The 16,239-nt window shown below is 54.3% G+C and overlaps 2 protein-coding genes across 3 annotated transcripts; one reads left to right on the top strand and one right to left on the bottom strand.

Annotated features, from left to right (window-relative positions):
• Positions 1-871: 871 nt before the first annotated feature.
• LOC122170305 (acidic leucine-rich nuclear phosphoprotein 32 family member B) lies at positions 872-9,484 on the top strand. Of its 2 annotated transcripts, none has more exons than XM_042837033.1 (7): positions 872-1,015; positions 3,863-4,012; positions 4,458-4,580; positions 5,668-5,866; positions 6,178-6,296; positions 6,685-6,739; positions 7,560-9,484. In XM_042837033.1, the coding sequence occupies exons 1-7, from the start codon at positions 962-964 to the stop codon at positions 7,646-7,648; spliced, it is 789 nt and encodes a 262-aa protein (XP_042692967.1). In that variant the 5' UTR covers positions 872-961; the 3' UTR covers positions 7,649-9,484. The 2 variants fall into 2 exon arrangements, with proteins under 2 accessions (XP_042692967.1, XP_042692965.1); XM_042837031.1 differs by having other exon boundaries at positions 6,175-6,296.
• Positions 9,485-10,858: 1,374 nt separating this feature from the next.
• Positions 10,859-14,462, bottom strand: ZNF414 (zinc finger protein 414). Its single transcript, XM_042837029.1, has 8 exons — positions 14,312-14,462; positions 14,034-14,111; positions 13,843-13,950; positions 13,552-13,657; positions 12,773-13,299; positions 12,394-12,444; positions 11,487-11,645; positions 10,859-11,224 (listed from the first exon to the last, which is right to left on the bottom strand). The coding sequence occupies exons 1-8, from the start codon at positions 14,379-14,381 to the stop codon at positions 11,148-11,150; spliced, it is 1,176 nt and encodes a 391-aa protein (XP_042692963.1). The 5' UTR covers positions 14,382-14,462; the 3' UTR covers positions 10,859-11,147.
• Positions 14,463-16,239: the final 1,777 nt, after the last annotated feature.

Here is a 16,239-nt window from a genome sequence, read left to right as displayed (position 1 = left end):
ACATGGAGGAGATCCCAAAGCCCTGCAGCCATGGGGAGAGCTGTGAGATGTGATGACCTCCTCATAACATGCAAGTCACACAGTGACCTCACCCTGGCCATGCCCTGGGGACCTGGAGGTGACTTTGAGGCTCCGCAGCCATGATGGGATCTGTGATAATGGGGAGACCACACAGTGACCCTATCTTGTCCAAGCAATGGGACCTGGATGCGTCCCCCTGAAGCTCCACAGCCATGAAGGAAGCAGTGAGGGGATGTAATGTGGTGACCTGCTGGTAATGGGGAGATCATACAGCAACCTTGTCCTGACCAGGGACTGGGACATGGAGGAGATCCCAAAGCCCTGCAGCCATGAGGGGACGTCATGTGGTGATTTCCCCTGCACTGGGTTAACCTTGTCCTGGCTCCCATCCGCCAGGACTGAAGGCATCGGGACCACCTGAACATTTCAGACCGGGACAGTGTTTTTTGAGTCCAAACGTCGCCATGATAAGCACAGGGCGAGCCTGCAGAACTGCACCGTCACTCCACACCGCCACGCCGGACATGGCTGTGCCACCACACACTGCGGCTGCGCGACGGGCCCGGCCGCCCGCCAGCACTCTCCCCGAGGAGACGGAGCCCTGAAGCAGGGCGCTGAGCCGCACGGCCCCGCGCACCCCCACCCGCGCCCCGGGGTGCCATTTTGTCGAGGGCCGCCCCTCGCCCGCCACGCGCGGCGGAACCCGCCAGGGGGCGCTGTGGCGCGGCGGGGTCCGGGGCGGCGCGGCGCGGAGGGGCGCGGAGCCGCCAGGGGGCGCTTGGCGCGCCGCCTTTGTTGCCGTTGGCGCCTTCCTCTATATAAGCGGCGGCGGCGGCGGCGCGCGGGCTCCGGCGGGCTCGGCTCGGCTCGGCTTCGGCGAGCTCGGTTCTAGCTCTGCTCGGTTCGGCTCGGCTCAGCCCGGCACGGCGGCGGCGGGAGAATGGAGATGAAAAAGCGGCTCACGCTGGAGCTGCGCAACAAGAAGCCTGGAGAGGTAGCGCTGCCGCCGAGCACATGGCGGGGCCGGGAGGGCGGGGAGGAACGCGAAGCGAGCGGCGGGGCCCGGCTCGGCCCGTGGGCGCCACGGCGGAGCGTGCGCACGTGTCGGAGCAGGGCCGGGCGGCGCTGCCGCCGTTACCGTGCCCGGAGCTCGCCCAAAATGGTGCTGAGATGGCTCCCGCCGCGCCGGGCCGTCTAACATGGCCGGAGCGGCCCCGCGCACGCGGCTCGGCCATGTTAGGGGCGGCCCCGGGCGCCATGGAGGCACTGCGCCGAGGGCCGGAGCTGAGGGGCGGCGAGGTCCGGAGGTGCCTCGTGTTGGGGCTGCGGCCTCGAGCCTTCCTTAAAGCCTGCTGTGCCCCCAGGAGCCCGGCACGGCCGCGCCCCGCTGCCAGCCCGCCCGCCCCGCTGCTGCGTGGGGAACGTGGGAAGGCGCCGTGCCGCCCCCGGGGCTGCGGGCTGCCCGGTGTGCGGGGCTCTGATCGCTCTGCAGGCTCCCGGTGAGCCGAGCTCGTAGCGTAACCGGCGATGGCAGCAGCCCGGGTTGTACTTTCCCCGCTGCTGGTGGTGATTCACAGCCCGGCCTCTCCTTCGCGCAGGCAGGCAGGGCTGCGTGGGCTCGCTGTGAGAGGAGAAAGTGGGGAAAGAAAGGTGGAAATTCCCATGCTCGGGCCTATGCCTTGGAGTGGGGTTTCTTCCTTCTTGGAGGAGGGGAAGCTCAGTGCTGAAGCACGGACATGAAGAGCCCACGTTGGCAGGAGGAGGGTGCTGTGATAGACCTACCCAGCCTAAAAAAAGGAGCGAGGCGATAGCTGAGCTGTCCTAAATCACTTTGCTGCTCAGTTTCCTTCTCCATTGCCGCTTTGGCTGAACTTTCTCCTTCCCAGTGCCTGCCTGTGGCTTGTATGTCCTTTGCTGTGCTGAGGAATGCTGTCTGCTCAGCTGGTGGGGCCAGTTAAACTGCCTCGGTGCTATGGTGTTTAGATCACACTGCACACAGCGGTCAGCCAGAGCTTGAGGCTGGGACTTCTGCACCCTTCCAAGCCATTTGTGTTGTCCTTTAAGCCTCAGCTTCTGGAGCAGCTCATCACTGCTGTGTGCAGTGCTTCAGCAAAGAGGCCTGTCCTTATCTGAGGCCGGCTGTGCCATCCTGCTGGCTTCCTCATGGCAAGATAGCTGTGACTGTCATCCAGCTCCTGGGACAGATCGCTGCGTCTCTGCAGCACGTTGCCCTGGGTTGCTTAAAATCGAGTTGGGATCACAAGGAAAACGCTCCATAAATGGAGCTTGTGGTTGAAGCTAGAGCCTTTCTGGATGGTGAAGGAACTTGCAGAACGAGAACAGTGTGAGGAACAGAAGTGTCCCTTCGAGGCTGCAAGCTGCAGGTTTCCTCTTGTTTGACACCAGGAATTTGAGTGTGGCATGCTGAGGAAAAGAGCAGGCTCAGAGCGTGTGTGCCCTGCAGCCGAGGCTGGTACGAGCCAGTACTGCTGCTGGAAGGAGCAGTCCTGGCTGCTCAGTCCTGTTCTGCTTTTGCACTGCCAGCTGCAGCGTTTGTTCTGCTGGCCAGGGCAAGGCTCTGCTCCAAGTTAAGCAGGTCTCTCCTCAGCTAGGTTGGTTCTTAACCCAGTAATGTTCACTCACACTTCTGTGGTGAGAGTGAACCAAGCGACAGCCAGACAGAAAAGTACTCTGTGCTTGGACACTGAGTCTCAGTTTAATCAGAGTTTTGTTTGAGGAGCAAAATGAGTTCAGCTGCAGAACTCTTGGTTGAGCTTTTTTGCTCAGAGCCCTGACCAGTACAGCCACCTCAGGAGTTTGTGTTAACTCGTTTTGACCTGGGGTGCTGCTGTGAAGTTGGCAGGGCAACCCTGGAAGAAAGCTCTCCTTATAACAGGACCAAGTGAAGTTCATATGACTTCCTAAGAGTTGGCTGATCTGAGCAGGAGGTAAAATTAGAGATCTGCAAAGGAGGGATTTGGAGAGCAACAAGAGCTTTCTGGCCAAGACTCATTTTTGCATCTTTGTGAGGAAGAATGTATGGGGTAAAAGCAAATTTTGGGAATGGCCCACAACAACTGGAGCTGTGCTTCAGAGGGGGGGGTGGCTGCAGGTATGTGTGTCTGCTTTTGGAGTGCTTACAGGGCGCAGGTCTGTGGTCTTATTGTTTGGGGGGGGGGGGGTTTATACTGAAAGAACAGGTAAAGATGACTGCTGTGCATGTAGTCTGTGCTTGGCAAGATATTGGATGCCATCAGTGTATGAAGAGTTTGGAGGCTATGGGGTGTGAGGGTTTTGCTCCATAAAATATCCTGATTTGGAAAGGACCTATCAGGATCATTGAGTCCATGTGGGGAATGTGCCTTCAGTGACTGTTTGGGGCAGGCTTTCCAGTGCCCAAGGCAGGCCTAGTGTTGTGGGGAGGACCAAAGGGGACAGAACCAGGTGACCTAGTTTGGTATTTTGTTAGCTCAACCTGGGTTGTGGCTCTCGAAGCTTTTTGAAGCTTTGTGTGAAATGCTTTGATGCAACCTTATGGTTCAACCTCTGAAGGCTTCCTAGTGAAGAAAGGCTTCTGGCAGGCCTTGGCTGGAGTCAGATGTATGGTGGTGCAAAGTTGTACAGCTTATATTTAAAGGTTGAAATCCTCACTGCAGTAACTTGTGCTCTCTCAGAAGTGGTTCGGCTTTAAGATCTTGCGTGTCCCCTAGGGTGAGCGCAGGGAGACCTCTAGATAGGCCTGCTGCTGTGAAGCTTCACTGAGCCTACAGTCAGCTTGGTGGATTTGAGGTGAGGCTCAGCTGGATGTGCAGTGACAGCTCCTGAGTGTCTCTGTTGGCAGGTGAAAGAGCTGGTTCTTGATAACTGCCGTTCGGATGATGGGAAGATCGTCGGGCTCTCTTCAGATTTTGAGAACCTGGAGTTCCTCAGCATGATCAACGTCAACCTGCTGTCCATCTCCAATCTCCCCAAACTTAACAAGCTCCGAAAGGTGAGTCCCATCTCCAGCAGTCCTTGCTCTGAGACAGGCAGGCTGATCTGTATCTGGTCAGAGCTTGTTCCTGCATTAGCTGGAGATAAGACACTTGGATTCTCAGTCTGTAAGCTGAGCAATTAAGAGGTTATTTTCTAGTGTGAGAAGATATTTTTAAGCTTGCATTTTAAGCATCCTTTTGTGTTGTTACTGTTGTGAATTTCAGTCTTGTATTTTAGGTTTTAGTGTTTGTAGTTAGGTGGCTGGATAACTGCTCCCTCAAACCTGCAGTACGAAGTGGCTGGGAGTGGTGCTATATTTAACTTGGAAATGGGATCTGAGTGAAAACTGGAGCTGCTTCTCTAATGAGCAGGGTTCTGCTACGGTCTAGTTGTCAGGGAACTGTATTCCCTTTGTGAAAAGCTGAAACACTTTGTGACCATATGATGTTTCCTTCTGGCAGCTGGAGCTGAGTGATAACCGGATTTCTGGTGGCCTTGAAGTTCTAGCAGAGAGAACTCCTAACCTGACACACTTGAATCTAAGTGGCAACAAGATCAAAGACATCAATACCCTGGAACCCTTGGTGAGTGAAAGGCAGTGCTGGGATCTGAGGGATGATATTTCCTTTGGGGAGCATGTCTATGCAGCAGAAGTCCAACATCTTGGTAACTGTTCCAACAGCACTTCGTGGTTCTGATGGGCACAGATGAGTGGGTCCAATTTGAGGCTGGGCTAATAGTTAATGGCTCCACTGTCTGGAAAACCAGCAGCCAGTTGCTAAAAAGAAGCATGAAATTTGGGCTGGATGAGTAAAACTGTGGATGCAGTGCTCAGTGTCCATCTGAGAAAGGACCGTTAATGGGTCGGATGCAGTTTGAGGTAGGTGGCACCTGGGGTGTCATGGAGATGAGTTGCTTGGACACCAGTGAGGGCTTCATTGCATCAATCCAAAGGCAATGATGCTGCACTGTGACCATGGGTGCTGTCACAACTTACATTGCAGGAGGTTCCTGTTACGAATGCAGGAGCACCATTGCTGGTGCAGCTAAACTGCCCTAAGGAAGGCTTTTGCCTTGTCATCTAGACTTAGTAGCTGTGAAAGACCTGATCTAGGGAGTTGGCCTCAGTAGCTGTTATCTTTGGTCCCTCCATTCTCTCCAGAAAGAGCTGGAAACTGTTCTCCTTTGCTTAGCTGGGTGCACAGTGTGGTAGCCTGACTGGAGGAGCTGCGGTGGCTGTGCTGAAAAGCACATCAGGTACAGTTTGCAAGCACTGAGCTGCCTGTGTTGTGCTCTTGGGCATTTTGCCTGATGTTTCTGGGCACTGTGAGCCTGATTTTGTAATTCCTCCTGCTGTGTGGGAGCTGGGCACTGTGTTTGTTACCCACTCCATCATCTAAGAAGGCGTAAGATTCCCATATGGGTCCAAGGAGAGGAAGCTGTAGGACAGGGGAGCTGAAAAGGAATCATCTTTCAGCATAAGTGTTGTCCTATGCTTAGGAAAACCAGCAACGTATCTCCACATGAGGAGCATATGGTGAAAATAATGCATGCAAATATCCTTCTTGGTATTAGATATGGGTAGTAAGCAAACCATCTGTATTCTAATGGCTGCTTGATCTTCTATTAAAGTGTTGACTTGTGAATGATCTGCTGACTTAATCTTTGCAGAAAAAGTTGCCAAACCTGCATAGTCTGGACCTCTTCAACTGCGAGGTTACGATGCTCATCAACTACAGGGAGAGTGTGTTCACCCTTCTGCCCCAGCTCACGTACCTAGATGGATTTGATGCTGATGAGCAGGAAGCTCCTGACTCAGACCCTGAGGCAGATGGGGATGGCCTGGAAGATGAATATGAGAATGGGGAAGGTAAGAAATTTAATCCTTTTTCTTGGGGAACAGCCCATTTTCCCATTCTCTACGGTTGTGTTGCTATATAAATGATTATAACTTGCCACTGAAGTAGGGGCTGTTTGGACAGCCCTGCTCGTTCCTTTCTTTGGTGGGCTGCAGAGAAGTGAGGCTTGCTGCAAGCTGGCAGGGCTTGCTGCTGGTACTCCCTGTGTGTGCTTGTTTGGTGTGAGGTCCTTTTCCTATTACCTCTGCTCTGGGAGTTGTGGGTATTCTGTCTGGGATTAGCAAGTATTTGGAAACCATAATATCTTTGCCTTTGGTAGAAGGTGAGGAAGAGGAGGATGATGACGAGGAAGATGACTTGGATGAAGAAGTCATCGATGAAGAAGATGATGAAGATGATGATCTGGAAGGTGAAGAGGAGGAGGATGGAGTAGATGATGAGGTGAGGCTTTCTGTCATTACTGTATGTCTTCAGCAGCATTTTGGCTTGCTTTACAGTGTGTTTGTATGTTGTGACCCATCAGACCAGGTGTCACAGGTGCCTGTTTGTGGGCAGATTCAAGGGGTCCTACCCTGGGCTTTGGCTTTTCCCATCCAGAAAATTCTTACTCCATCAGAGTTTTCTGGTTCAGTAATTTTCTATTTGGACTGATGTTTCTGTATCAGTTGTCAAGCCATAAAGCCATACATGTAAACTCTTAACAAGTGCTGTTACAGAAAGAGGAGCTTCTCCATGCTCAGCTTGTACCTGGCACCCTAAGTAAGGCAGGAGCAGAGTTGAAGGAAAAGCATTGTGGTTTGTGTAACATGGTGTCTTGTTTTGATTCTAGGAGGAAGATGAGGAGGAAGATGGTGAGGATGAAGAAGATGATGAAGCTGATGATGGTAAGTTGAATTCTAATAACCTATGTGCCTTGCAAAGCTGTCTTGACAGTCTTGGCATGTTTGCTCTATTCTTAGAGCTTCCCAAGCTTCTGTGCCTTGTTGCCTTCAGCTTTCCCATGACAATGCAGCGTTCCTCCTTGGAGGCACTGCTAAGCTGTTGCTTGTGTCTCAGCTAACTATAAAATAGTGGCTAAAACCTGAGAGTTAGGTAGTAGTGATGGGGAAATAAGTTTCAGTGCCTGTTAATGCCTATCAAGCTGGGTAGACCGGCCAAATATTAGGGGTAGATTGCCTAGTGAACCTGTCTAAGTAGCTTGAACTGATGGCTCTTGCCAGACTGGTGCTTCTGTCATAGACTCTCTTGTTAGCAGTCTCTGTGAGAGGAGCTCCTCTCTCCTGTCAGCTGTAGAGAGGGGTATAGACCTGAGCTTGACTTGAGCCCAGACTCCTCTGGTTGTAAGCACCCAAACACACTGACAGAGTGTGGTGGCTGACATGACTTTAAATGTTCTTTCTTGAGTTCTGTCAGAAATGACTGAACTGTATAGTCGAGCTTTTGGTACTGCTCAACAAAAAGCCTGCTTTGGAGCACTTGATGCAATGTAGGATGCTTGGAGGCCATAAAAATTGTTACTGCTGCTTCTGAGTCCGTGCTTTTTGGGTAGCATGAGAAACTGAGCTGGGTGGATCTCATACGTCATGGTGAGAGTCTAGTCTGTGCTTGCTCACTGGCAAGCTGTGGCTGCTGAGGCTTGTAGCTGCAATTCAAGTGCTGTTCCTCAAGACTGAACAGAACTTCATGCTTCACCTCTGTTTGCAGACCTTCCACGGGGGGAGAAGAGAAAACGAAATCTAGAGGATGAAGGAGAGGAAGACCCAGAAGACGAAGAGGATGATGAGGATGACTGATCCCAGCGAGCCAATCAGTTTTACAGACTATGACTGTGCTTGTCTTAACCTCCCCGTTGTGTCTATGTGAGACTGTAAATCCCCATCTCCCACTCCTCCTCCCCTTTGTATGGCTGCAGCGTCCACAATATATTTTTTTAAGATGTAGAATACTGTAGGCATTCAGGGGAATCTTCCATACAAGGCTCTCTTTCTCACAAGTATCTCATGACCAAAGGCTTTCTCCGTTCTGTGGTTTGTGCAGCAGTTTGCAAAAAAAAAAAAAAAGAAAAAAAAAAAAAAAAAGAAAAAAAAAAAAAAGAAAAAAAAAGAAAAAGAAAAAAATTTCCTCCTAGGGTATCTTTGGTGTCTGAAATCAGCCTTGCCACACTGGACCCAGAGCTCCAGCCTGCCACCCTGCCTGACAACCAAGAAGGTGTTTGCTATCTGCATGCCCTCAGACCTGCTTTCTGAAGACACTCGAGCCATCTTGAGCAGTGGGTGCAAATCTGGTTCATCTGAATGGACTCTTAAGCAACTGATCACTGAGGTCTCTCTGATCAGAAATAATGGTGATGTGATCTCTGGATATGCTTGAAGATACTTTAGTGCTGGGATTGTGGGGTGCCTGGGGTCTTGGGCGGGGGGTTGACTGCTTGCAAGACCTGGTACCTCTGGTGAAGCACCTTGCAGTAGCCCTGTACTTGCTTTCCTACTTTTTATAAACTGGAATGTCTTTTTTTTTCCTGATTGCCACCTAATAACTTTGACTTGGATGCCCAAGTAGTGCTGGTTTATGGTCCCGAACATCTGCTGTGCTGAGGCATGTCATCGTTCTAGCAGCCTGTGCTTTGGGAAGAGATAGGAAATAGCAGGTTTAGGGATACTGCACTTCTGTCAAACTCCATTTCGCACTGTACAGAACACGTTCAACCAGTATCACTGTGATGCACCTAACTCGGCGTTCCCCAGGAGACCGTGTTAGCCTATATATTCTCAGGGTCCTTCTGCTAGCCAGTAACAGCTCTGGACAGTTGCCTGGTGTGCGTCCTCCTCCTTTTTCCTTTTCAACATGAAGAGAAGTCCATTGATCAGAAATCCAGCTTGCTCCCATTCATGCTATTCACGTGCTGCAGGAGCAGCCATGGGGCATGTCTCCCTCTGACCTGGAGTGGCTGGAGCAGGGAAGGGGGGAATTGGACCAGGGCTAGCTCTCCACCGCAGGGTTTCTGGCCTCTGACCCTTCTTTCCTTTGCCACGACGTGTTCAGATGGCACAGCTGATAGCTTCTGGAGAAACCTGGCCCTGTGGCCTGCAGGGGTGGGGAACTGTTGGGTGCTGGGTGCCTGCGTTTGGGGACAGAGGGAGCAACACGGTGCTGGGAGCATCCCACTGCTGCGGGGGCACTGGCACTTTGCAGAGCTCTGCTCGGTGCTCCAGGCGATGCTTTGGCTCCCGGTGCCTGGAGATGAGGCTCACAGAGTTCCTTCAGGAGTGGTGTGTGTTTGCAGCACATCGGAGTTTCTGTTGCTTTGTTCTGTTCTTGCCGTTGTCTCTTGCATTGTACAGTAGCTGTAACCATTCAGAGAAGAACTACTCCTGTAAAATGCAAACTGAGTAACTTATAAATGTTAAAGGAATTTTAAAAAGGAAAAAAAAAAAAAAATCAGAGCAGCAGTTACTTCTAATTTTTTTCCCTGCATTTTTAGCAGATTGTATGGATTTTATAATAGCCTAGTCACTGTCAGGTTTCGATTGGTCAGACTAGTCCCAGGAATAAGGATCTCCAGCCCTTTTGTATCTTTTGTTACAAAATTTGGATAAAACTTTTAATAAAGACTTCAGTTTTTAAAAATCCATTGCAATGAATGTCGTCTTCACTGCCTCTGCTCTAGGAACACCAGAGCTGCCAGCAGCCCACGGAGCCCTGGCTTGGAAGTTCTGGGGCAGTTTTTCTTGAGCAGCTGGATCCTCTCCCACAGCAGTGATGGCTCTGCTCACCTTTCCATGCCCTTTTTTTTTTTAATTTGTGGAGGATTCTTGGTAAGTGAAGCTTGTCTGTTATCATTGGGGTGGGGACGGAGGGCTTGGATGGGAAACGTGCTGGGGAAGCCATGCAGGATGTGTCTGTGGGGTTTGTATGGTTGTATGGCAGCTCTGTTGTGGGTTGCTCCTGTGAATTGCCAGCACCAGGTTCATGGGGAGCTGTGGGGCTGCTGAAGGACAGGTAGGTGTGTATCTGCTTTTCTATCTGTAGGAAAAGTCTGCGGTGAAATGTTGAGAAGTGCATGAGAACGGCTTCGACTCTGCTGGGAGGCCCTGCTGAGGACAGTGATACAGCTTAAGGGTGGAGAGGGGTGAACAGCCCCAGTGTTGGTACACCCCAAAGGCAACGCTGGAGTGGGGGTTGGGTGTTGGGACCTGAACCCAGGCAAGGTTGGAGGGCTTTGGAGGACTCAGAAAGGTGAGCTGTGCCCCCTCCCTGAGGGTTTAAGGTGCCTGTAGGGCTGCGTGGTCCTGGTGAGCTGTGACTGCCAGTTCTGTGTGGGCTCTTTGCAGGGTGGTTGTGCCCAGGGCGTTGCTCTGTGGCCAGCCCAGGGGCTGGTGAGGATTTGTGCAGCCTCACTGTTGCTGCTGAGTGTTCAATCCCCAGCAGGAGTGGCTGGGGCTGCTCCCTGTGCTCACCTTCCCCTATACACAAAGCTGGGCATGCTGGAGCTGTGGCTGCAGGGCTGCATGGAGGGAGCTGAGAGCATGCAGCCCCCTCAAGATCTGTGTTATGGTGTCGGTGTTGGGAAAAGAGCAGCTTCAGCTCTGCTGCAGGAATCCTGCAGTGCATCCCCTCCAGCTGCTATGAGCGATACACATGGAATGAGTAGTAGAGTAGCTCTCAGCTACTGCTTGCAGCAAATCCATCTTCCAGCCAAAGAAAATAAAAGCTCCAGGTGCTGCAGCACAGGGGGCAAAGCCTGAGCTCCCAATAGGGCAGCAGGACGACGGGGGCTGCACCTGGATGATACTGGCCTCCTCCCTATGGAGTTTGTTGTAAATGCTGTGTCTCCTTCAAACCCACCCTTTCCACACCCTTCCCATGGTGGGATCCCCTGCTGTTCAATGCAGAGCCCCTGCTGCCCCACCTGCCCCCTCTCTGGGGTGGAGGGGCAGCTCCTTAGGGCTGGCACAGCTCCTTGTTGCCCCCCACAGAGGCTCTCCCAGCCATTCCTCCTGTACAATTCCTATTTATTAATTTCCAGACCTTGTTCCTGAGCATCCATTGGGCTCCCCCCAACCTCTCACCCCCTCCTCGCAGGCTGGAGCAATAGAACTTCTAGGGAAGGGAGGGACACGAGGGCTCCTAGGGGGCTTAGCATTTCAAAAATAAAAGACAGACTCAAAAAAAAAAAAAAAAGAACACCAATTGCCACCCTCCTCTGGCAGCCCATGGTGGGGGATGCTCCCAGGGTCCCAGTGCTGAGGCGTGGAGCATGCGGTGCCCTCAGTTCAGCAGGAGCAGAGCTCCTCAGAGCTGCGAGTATAGGGAGTTCTCCATCTCTGGCGTCAGCTTCGAGTGGAAGGAGGCGATGCTCACCCCAAAATCTGCAGGGAGAAGGAAGAGAGCCGTCAGGTGTGGGGGCTGAGCTGCACGGGTTGCTTTGGGGGTATGCTGTGGCCTGGAAGCATGCTGGGATGCTATCGTGAGGACAGCAGTGGGGTTGATCCACATTAACACCTTCTTCCTCCAAACCACACCCTCTGAGAGCCCCCTTAGGGACCGAAGGGAAAGAAGGGGATGCTCATGCTCAATCCCATTCAAAGAGAGCACCTGGGGTCCCCCATAGGCCCCTTCCCAAGGCCATACCCACGTCTGTGTCCATGCGCCCAGCTGGTGCTGGGTTCTTGCGGTGCTCCTCGATGTGCAGAGTCATCTCCTCCCGCGAGGCAGTGGAGTAGGGGCACTGCATGCAGGTGTAGCGGCCCCGCGTGTGCTCCCACACGATCCGGCTATTGGAGGAGTGCCCTGCAAGGACAGGTGAAGGAGGGAAGCACAGAGCCTGCTGGCAGCACCCGTGGGCACGAATGGGGTAGAAGCTCCCCGTTCTGAGCACTGCAATATGAACGGGTCACAGATCTGGGGGAGACCCCACAGCAAGAGGGGTCCCAAACCTAAAAGCGGAGTTGGCCATGGGTGTTGCGTGGAGCTGTGCCATGGAGCTGCAGGGCAGGAGAACCCCACTCCAAGGAGGTACCCCAAATCTGGGAGAGCCCCCTGCATCTAGAGGGGGGACCCCAAATCTTGGAGCATAGCTGGCCATGAGTATTACATGGACCTGTGGGGTGGGAGTTTTCCACGCTGAGCCCTGCAATATGCATAAGTCCCCTCTCTGTTGGAGGGACTCCAAATCCTGGAGAGGCCCCCAGATCTAAGAGCAGAGCTGGCTATGGGCATCACATGAAACAGTGTCCCTTGGCCATGGCTGCTGGAAAAATGGGGGGGGTTTGAGTCCAAGCAACTGCTGCACCCCCTCTTGGTGGTGCTACTGCTGAACCCAAGCTTAGCAGATTCTGGTGTGGGGGGGGCATGATGCAGACAGCAACAACCCCCCCTACCTGGGCAGCATCCCCTCTGCACAGGGCTCCCCAGAATGAGGGTGCTTTCCCTCCCCATTGTGCTCGGGGAGCTCTCCCCTCCCCTAGAGTCCCCCCCTACACCTCCCCCCGCCCCCCCAGTGACAAAGCAGCCCCCAACCAGTCGGTGCCGAACTAACCTGGAGTCACTCCTGAGCCAAAGCATGGGAGGAGTGGGCTGACACTCACACCTGCGGAGGGAATCGAGGGGCGAGACAAGCATTAGGCCTTCCCCTCCCTGGGTGGGGGGGGGACGTGGGGGGCAGGCCTGGCACCCCAGCATGCGGGGGAGCAGCAGGGCTGAGCCAATTTAGAGGATTTTGGCGATCGCTTTCATTGTTTTTCTTTCCCAATTTGGTGGGGGGAGGCGGGGAACGGCGGTGGGATGAGGCAGAGGGCGGTGGAGGTGGGCAGCTCCAGGCTGTGGGCTACGGGGTGAAGGGGGGATCCTCGCTGGCCGTCGTGCTGTCCTGGTCCAAGAGCAGAAGAAGCACTGCCCTAAGGGCCGTCTGTGCTCACCTTGGCTCTTCTTCCAGACGGCGTTGGAGGCTGACGGGCCATGGCTGGGCGAGCAGGGCCGCAGGCGGGGCTGGGCTGTGGGCAGGCTGAAGGGCACCGGGGGGTGCATGTAGGAGAGGAACGGCACCGAGGAAGGGGGAGGAGGAGGAGGAGGCCCCGAGAAGCGAGTCAAGGTCGGTGGGCCAAACAGGTTGGGTTCCAGCAGCGGGAAGGGATGCGGGGCCGGCGGGACGAGCGGCAGCGCTTCCAGCGAGCCGGGCAGGTCGGGCAGGCTGGAGGCCGTGTCTGTGCCAGGCGCTGTGGTGATGGCTTCTTTCTCCGTGTGCCGGATGACGGTGGGAGGCTTGGGCAGCCCCTCGGGGAGTGGTTTGGCTGTGGGTTCCTTCTCTTGGGTGGAGGCGGTGGGCAGGGTGGGCTTCTCGGCCTTTTGGGGCGGCGGTGCAGGGCTGCTGGCGCGGTCGGAGCAGACATGGAGGTGCTTGAAGAGGGAGCGGTGGGTGCGGAAGCGCAGCAGGCAGTTCTCACATCTGTGGGGCCACAGGCAGTGTCAGGTCTGGGGCAGTCAGTCCTCCTGTGGTCACTTTGGGGCACACAGACTCCCCCCCCCGACCTAGGGTCTGCCCTGTTACGTTGGGGTACTGGGTGGCCTCAAATGAGGCATGGGATGGGGCTGTGTGTACATGGGATGGATCCATAAAGAGACATGGGGTGGGGACAGGAACAAGAAGGGGATAGGGACAAATGGGAGACAAGGACAAGTGGGGGGGACCAGGACTCACTTGAAGTAGCGGTTAGGTTTGTAGTGCACTTTCATGTGGGTCATGAGGTCCTGCATGCTGGGGAAGGTCTCTGTGCAGCCCAGCGTGGGGCACTGGAAAGTTTTGCCTGCAAAAAAAGAGATGGGGCTGAGTCAACACTGTCCTGGCTGCACTGTGCTCCTGGGTGAGAATCCTGGTGTTGTCCCCATCCCTTTCCATGCTGTGCCACCACTGTGACCCCCATACCCCCCTCTGGGCTCCACGAGCACTATTTGTGCACCACATGGCATCCCCATCTTGCCATCCCCTTACCCTCAAGGGACTGCGTGGGTCTGTAGTGCACCTTCAGGTGGTCCATCAGCTCTTGCATGCTGGGGAAAGCCAATTTGCAGCCATAGCTGGAGCAGGCGTAGTGCTTCCCTGCAAGAAGACACCTCTATTGGCCTCATCCCCTATCCCTACTCACCCACAGATCAGCAGGGTGGGTGATGCACTCAGCTCACCTGGGGCTGGACGGCGCTTTAGGAGCCGCAGGTCCTGTGCTGGGGGGGCTCCTCCACTCCCCAGTGCTGTCATGGGGCCTGCAGGGAAGAGGTTGTAGGGTCAGTGCTCTGTGCAGCCATCATGATCCCAAACCCTCAACCCTCCCCTGGCTATGGAGCAGAGCGTGATCTGGGGTGGGGTTGGGGCCATAGCTCTATGCCTACAATGGGATTTCTGGTGTCCCCTAGTGTCACACCCCTCAGACAGCAGCCTGCCCCACACCATCCCAGGGACTCACCTGCTCCCTCCCCAACGTATTTCCCCCCCAGGGAGAAGTTGGGCAGAGTTTCATCCTTCTCCGTCTTCATGGTCGCTGCAGGTCACGGGGCTCTCCTCTTCTTCGTGGTGCTGCACCCAACCAAGGAGCAGGGGTTAATGCTCAGCACAGAGCAACTGCTCTTCTCTGGGTGTTAAAGCCAACACCCTCCCTCCTCACCTCTCCCACCCCACACATGGTCCCCAAAGCAAGCAAGCATCACTTCCTCTGCCACATGCCATGGGGCACAGCCCCACACATCACCAGCTTGTAGGATCAGGTGCAGCACAGCATCCATAGGCAAATCCTACCCTGGACCCACAGGACCCCCCCCCTTTCCCCCAAGTGACACAGTAATGGAAGCATTTCCTCAGCTTTTCAGGGGAAAATCAGCTTAAAACACATGGTTTTGGGGTGCTGTGGGATTGCAAGCTGTAATGAGAAGCACAGCCTGGATGGATAGGGGAGGGGGGGGGCTGTCTCAGCACATGGGGTGACACTGAAAGGTGTTGCTGGGGTTGGTGATGGAGTCCTCAAGCAGTATCCATTCCAGGGGCTGGCAGCCCCCATACACCACAGGTTCCAATGAATTTCCTGATTTCTTGAAAAAACAAACTTGGAAAAATTGCCTTTTTGGTGTCCTGCTCCCTTATGTCCTCATCTGGAGTGGGCTGGCACTGGGACCAAATGATGCTATTGGGGATGGTGGCATTGGGTTTCCAGTGAGGTGGTGGTTTATGATGATCCCAGGGATAGGTAGGATCAAGAAACAGTGTAGGAACATCACTGCTCCAGGAACAGTGAGGAGCTGCATGGACAAAGCATGCTTGGCCCTGCAAACCCCAGCTTTGGGGGAGGTGGTGGCACCTGCACCGTTCTGCTGCCATTTGTCATCTCTAGCAGGACAGCATCCTTCTGCAACACTGAGCAAAGGGCTGTAAGCCAACGTTCCCATCCCCAGGAGATGTCACCCCCCAACCCCAGAGCAAACCCTGCCTTGGAAACCCAAATCCTGGAGCTACTGCACCCTCATTGCATGCTTCTCACAGCATTTTCCTGCAAATCCAATGGCACTGCTGTGCTGAGTGGGGATCCTACTTCTGGGGTCCGAGGGGTTTGCAGCCTTCGGTCACCCAGAGCAGCTTTGGGACTGATTCTATTAATAATGAACACAGCTCATCTCCCTCAAGCAAACCAGAGGATGATTTAAAGACATTCACAGATCCACTCCGGGAGGAGAAATGGGACCGATAATCCCATCCAAGCATCTCTGTGATCAGCAGCTCAGAGGCTTGGGAGATGAGAGACAAAGGCTGGCTCATGGGACCGCCCCTGGGAGGTGACAGCCAAGCAGGGACCCTGGCTCTGCCTTTACACCCCCCTCCCATCTTTACCCCATGGAGGAGGATGCGGGGTCACCCCAGGGATGCTCAGGGTGCCAACATGTCCTGGTACTCCCAAACTCACATGCTATGCATGGGGAGCTCCTATCTGCTCACCCCATGGCTACTAGCCCTATGGCTGGCACCTCCTGCTAGCAGCACCCTGTGGCTGATGGCCCCTATAGATAATACACCCATGGCTACCAACACCCGTGGCTGGTAGCCCACCCCTGCTAACAGCCCCTTTCTATTACTGACAGCCCTCCAGCAACAACAATACACCACGGCTAGCAGCCTCTATGTCTCACAGCCCCCCATGCTAACAGCCCCCTAACCATGCACCCATGGCTACCATCCCCATCTACCAGTAGCACCCCATCTATCCCCTCCCCCCCTCGCTAACAGCCCCTTTGTCTTACCAACAGCCCCCCAACAACAATACACCACTGCTACCACCCCCCCCTATGGCCGGCAGCCCCCTGCTAACACTCCCTTTGTATTACTGACAGCCCCCCAACAACACACAAT

The sequence above is a fragment of the Centrocercus urophasianus genome, unplaced genomic scaffold, assembly GCF_019232065.1.
Source record: "Centrocercus urophasianus isolate 14NV4802_14NV808 unplaced genomic scaffold, USGS_Curo_1.0 seq_66, whole genome shotgun sequence".
NCBI lineage: Eukaryota > Metazoa > Chordata > Aves > Galliformes > Phasianidae > Centrocercus > Centrocercus urophasianus.
Note: the sequence above shows the minus strand (reverse complement) of the source record. Positions and strands in the feature narration are given on the sequence as shown.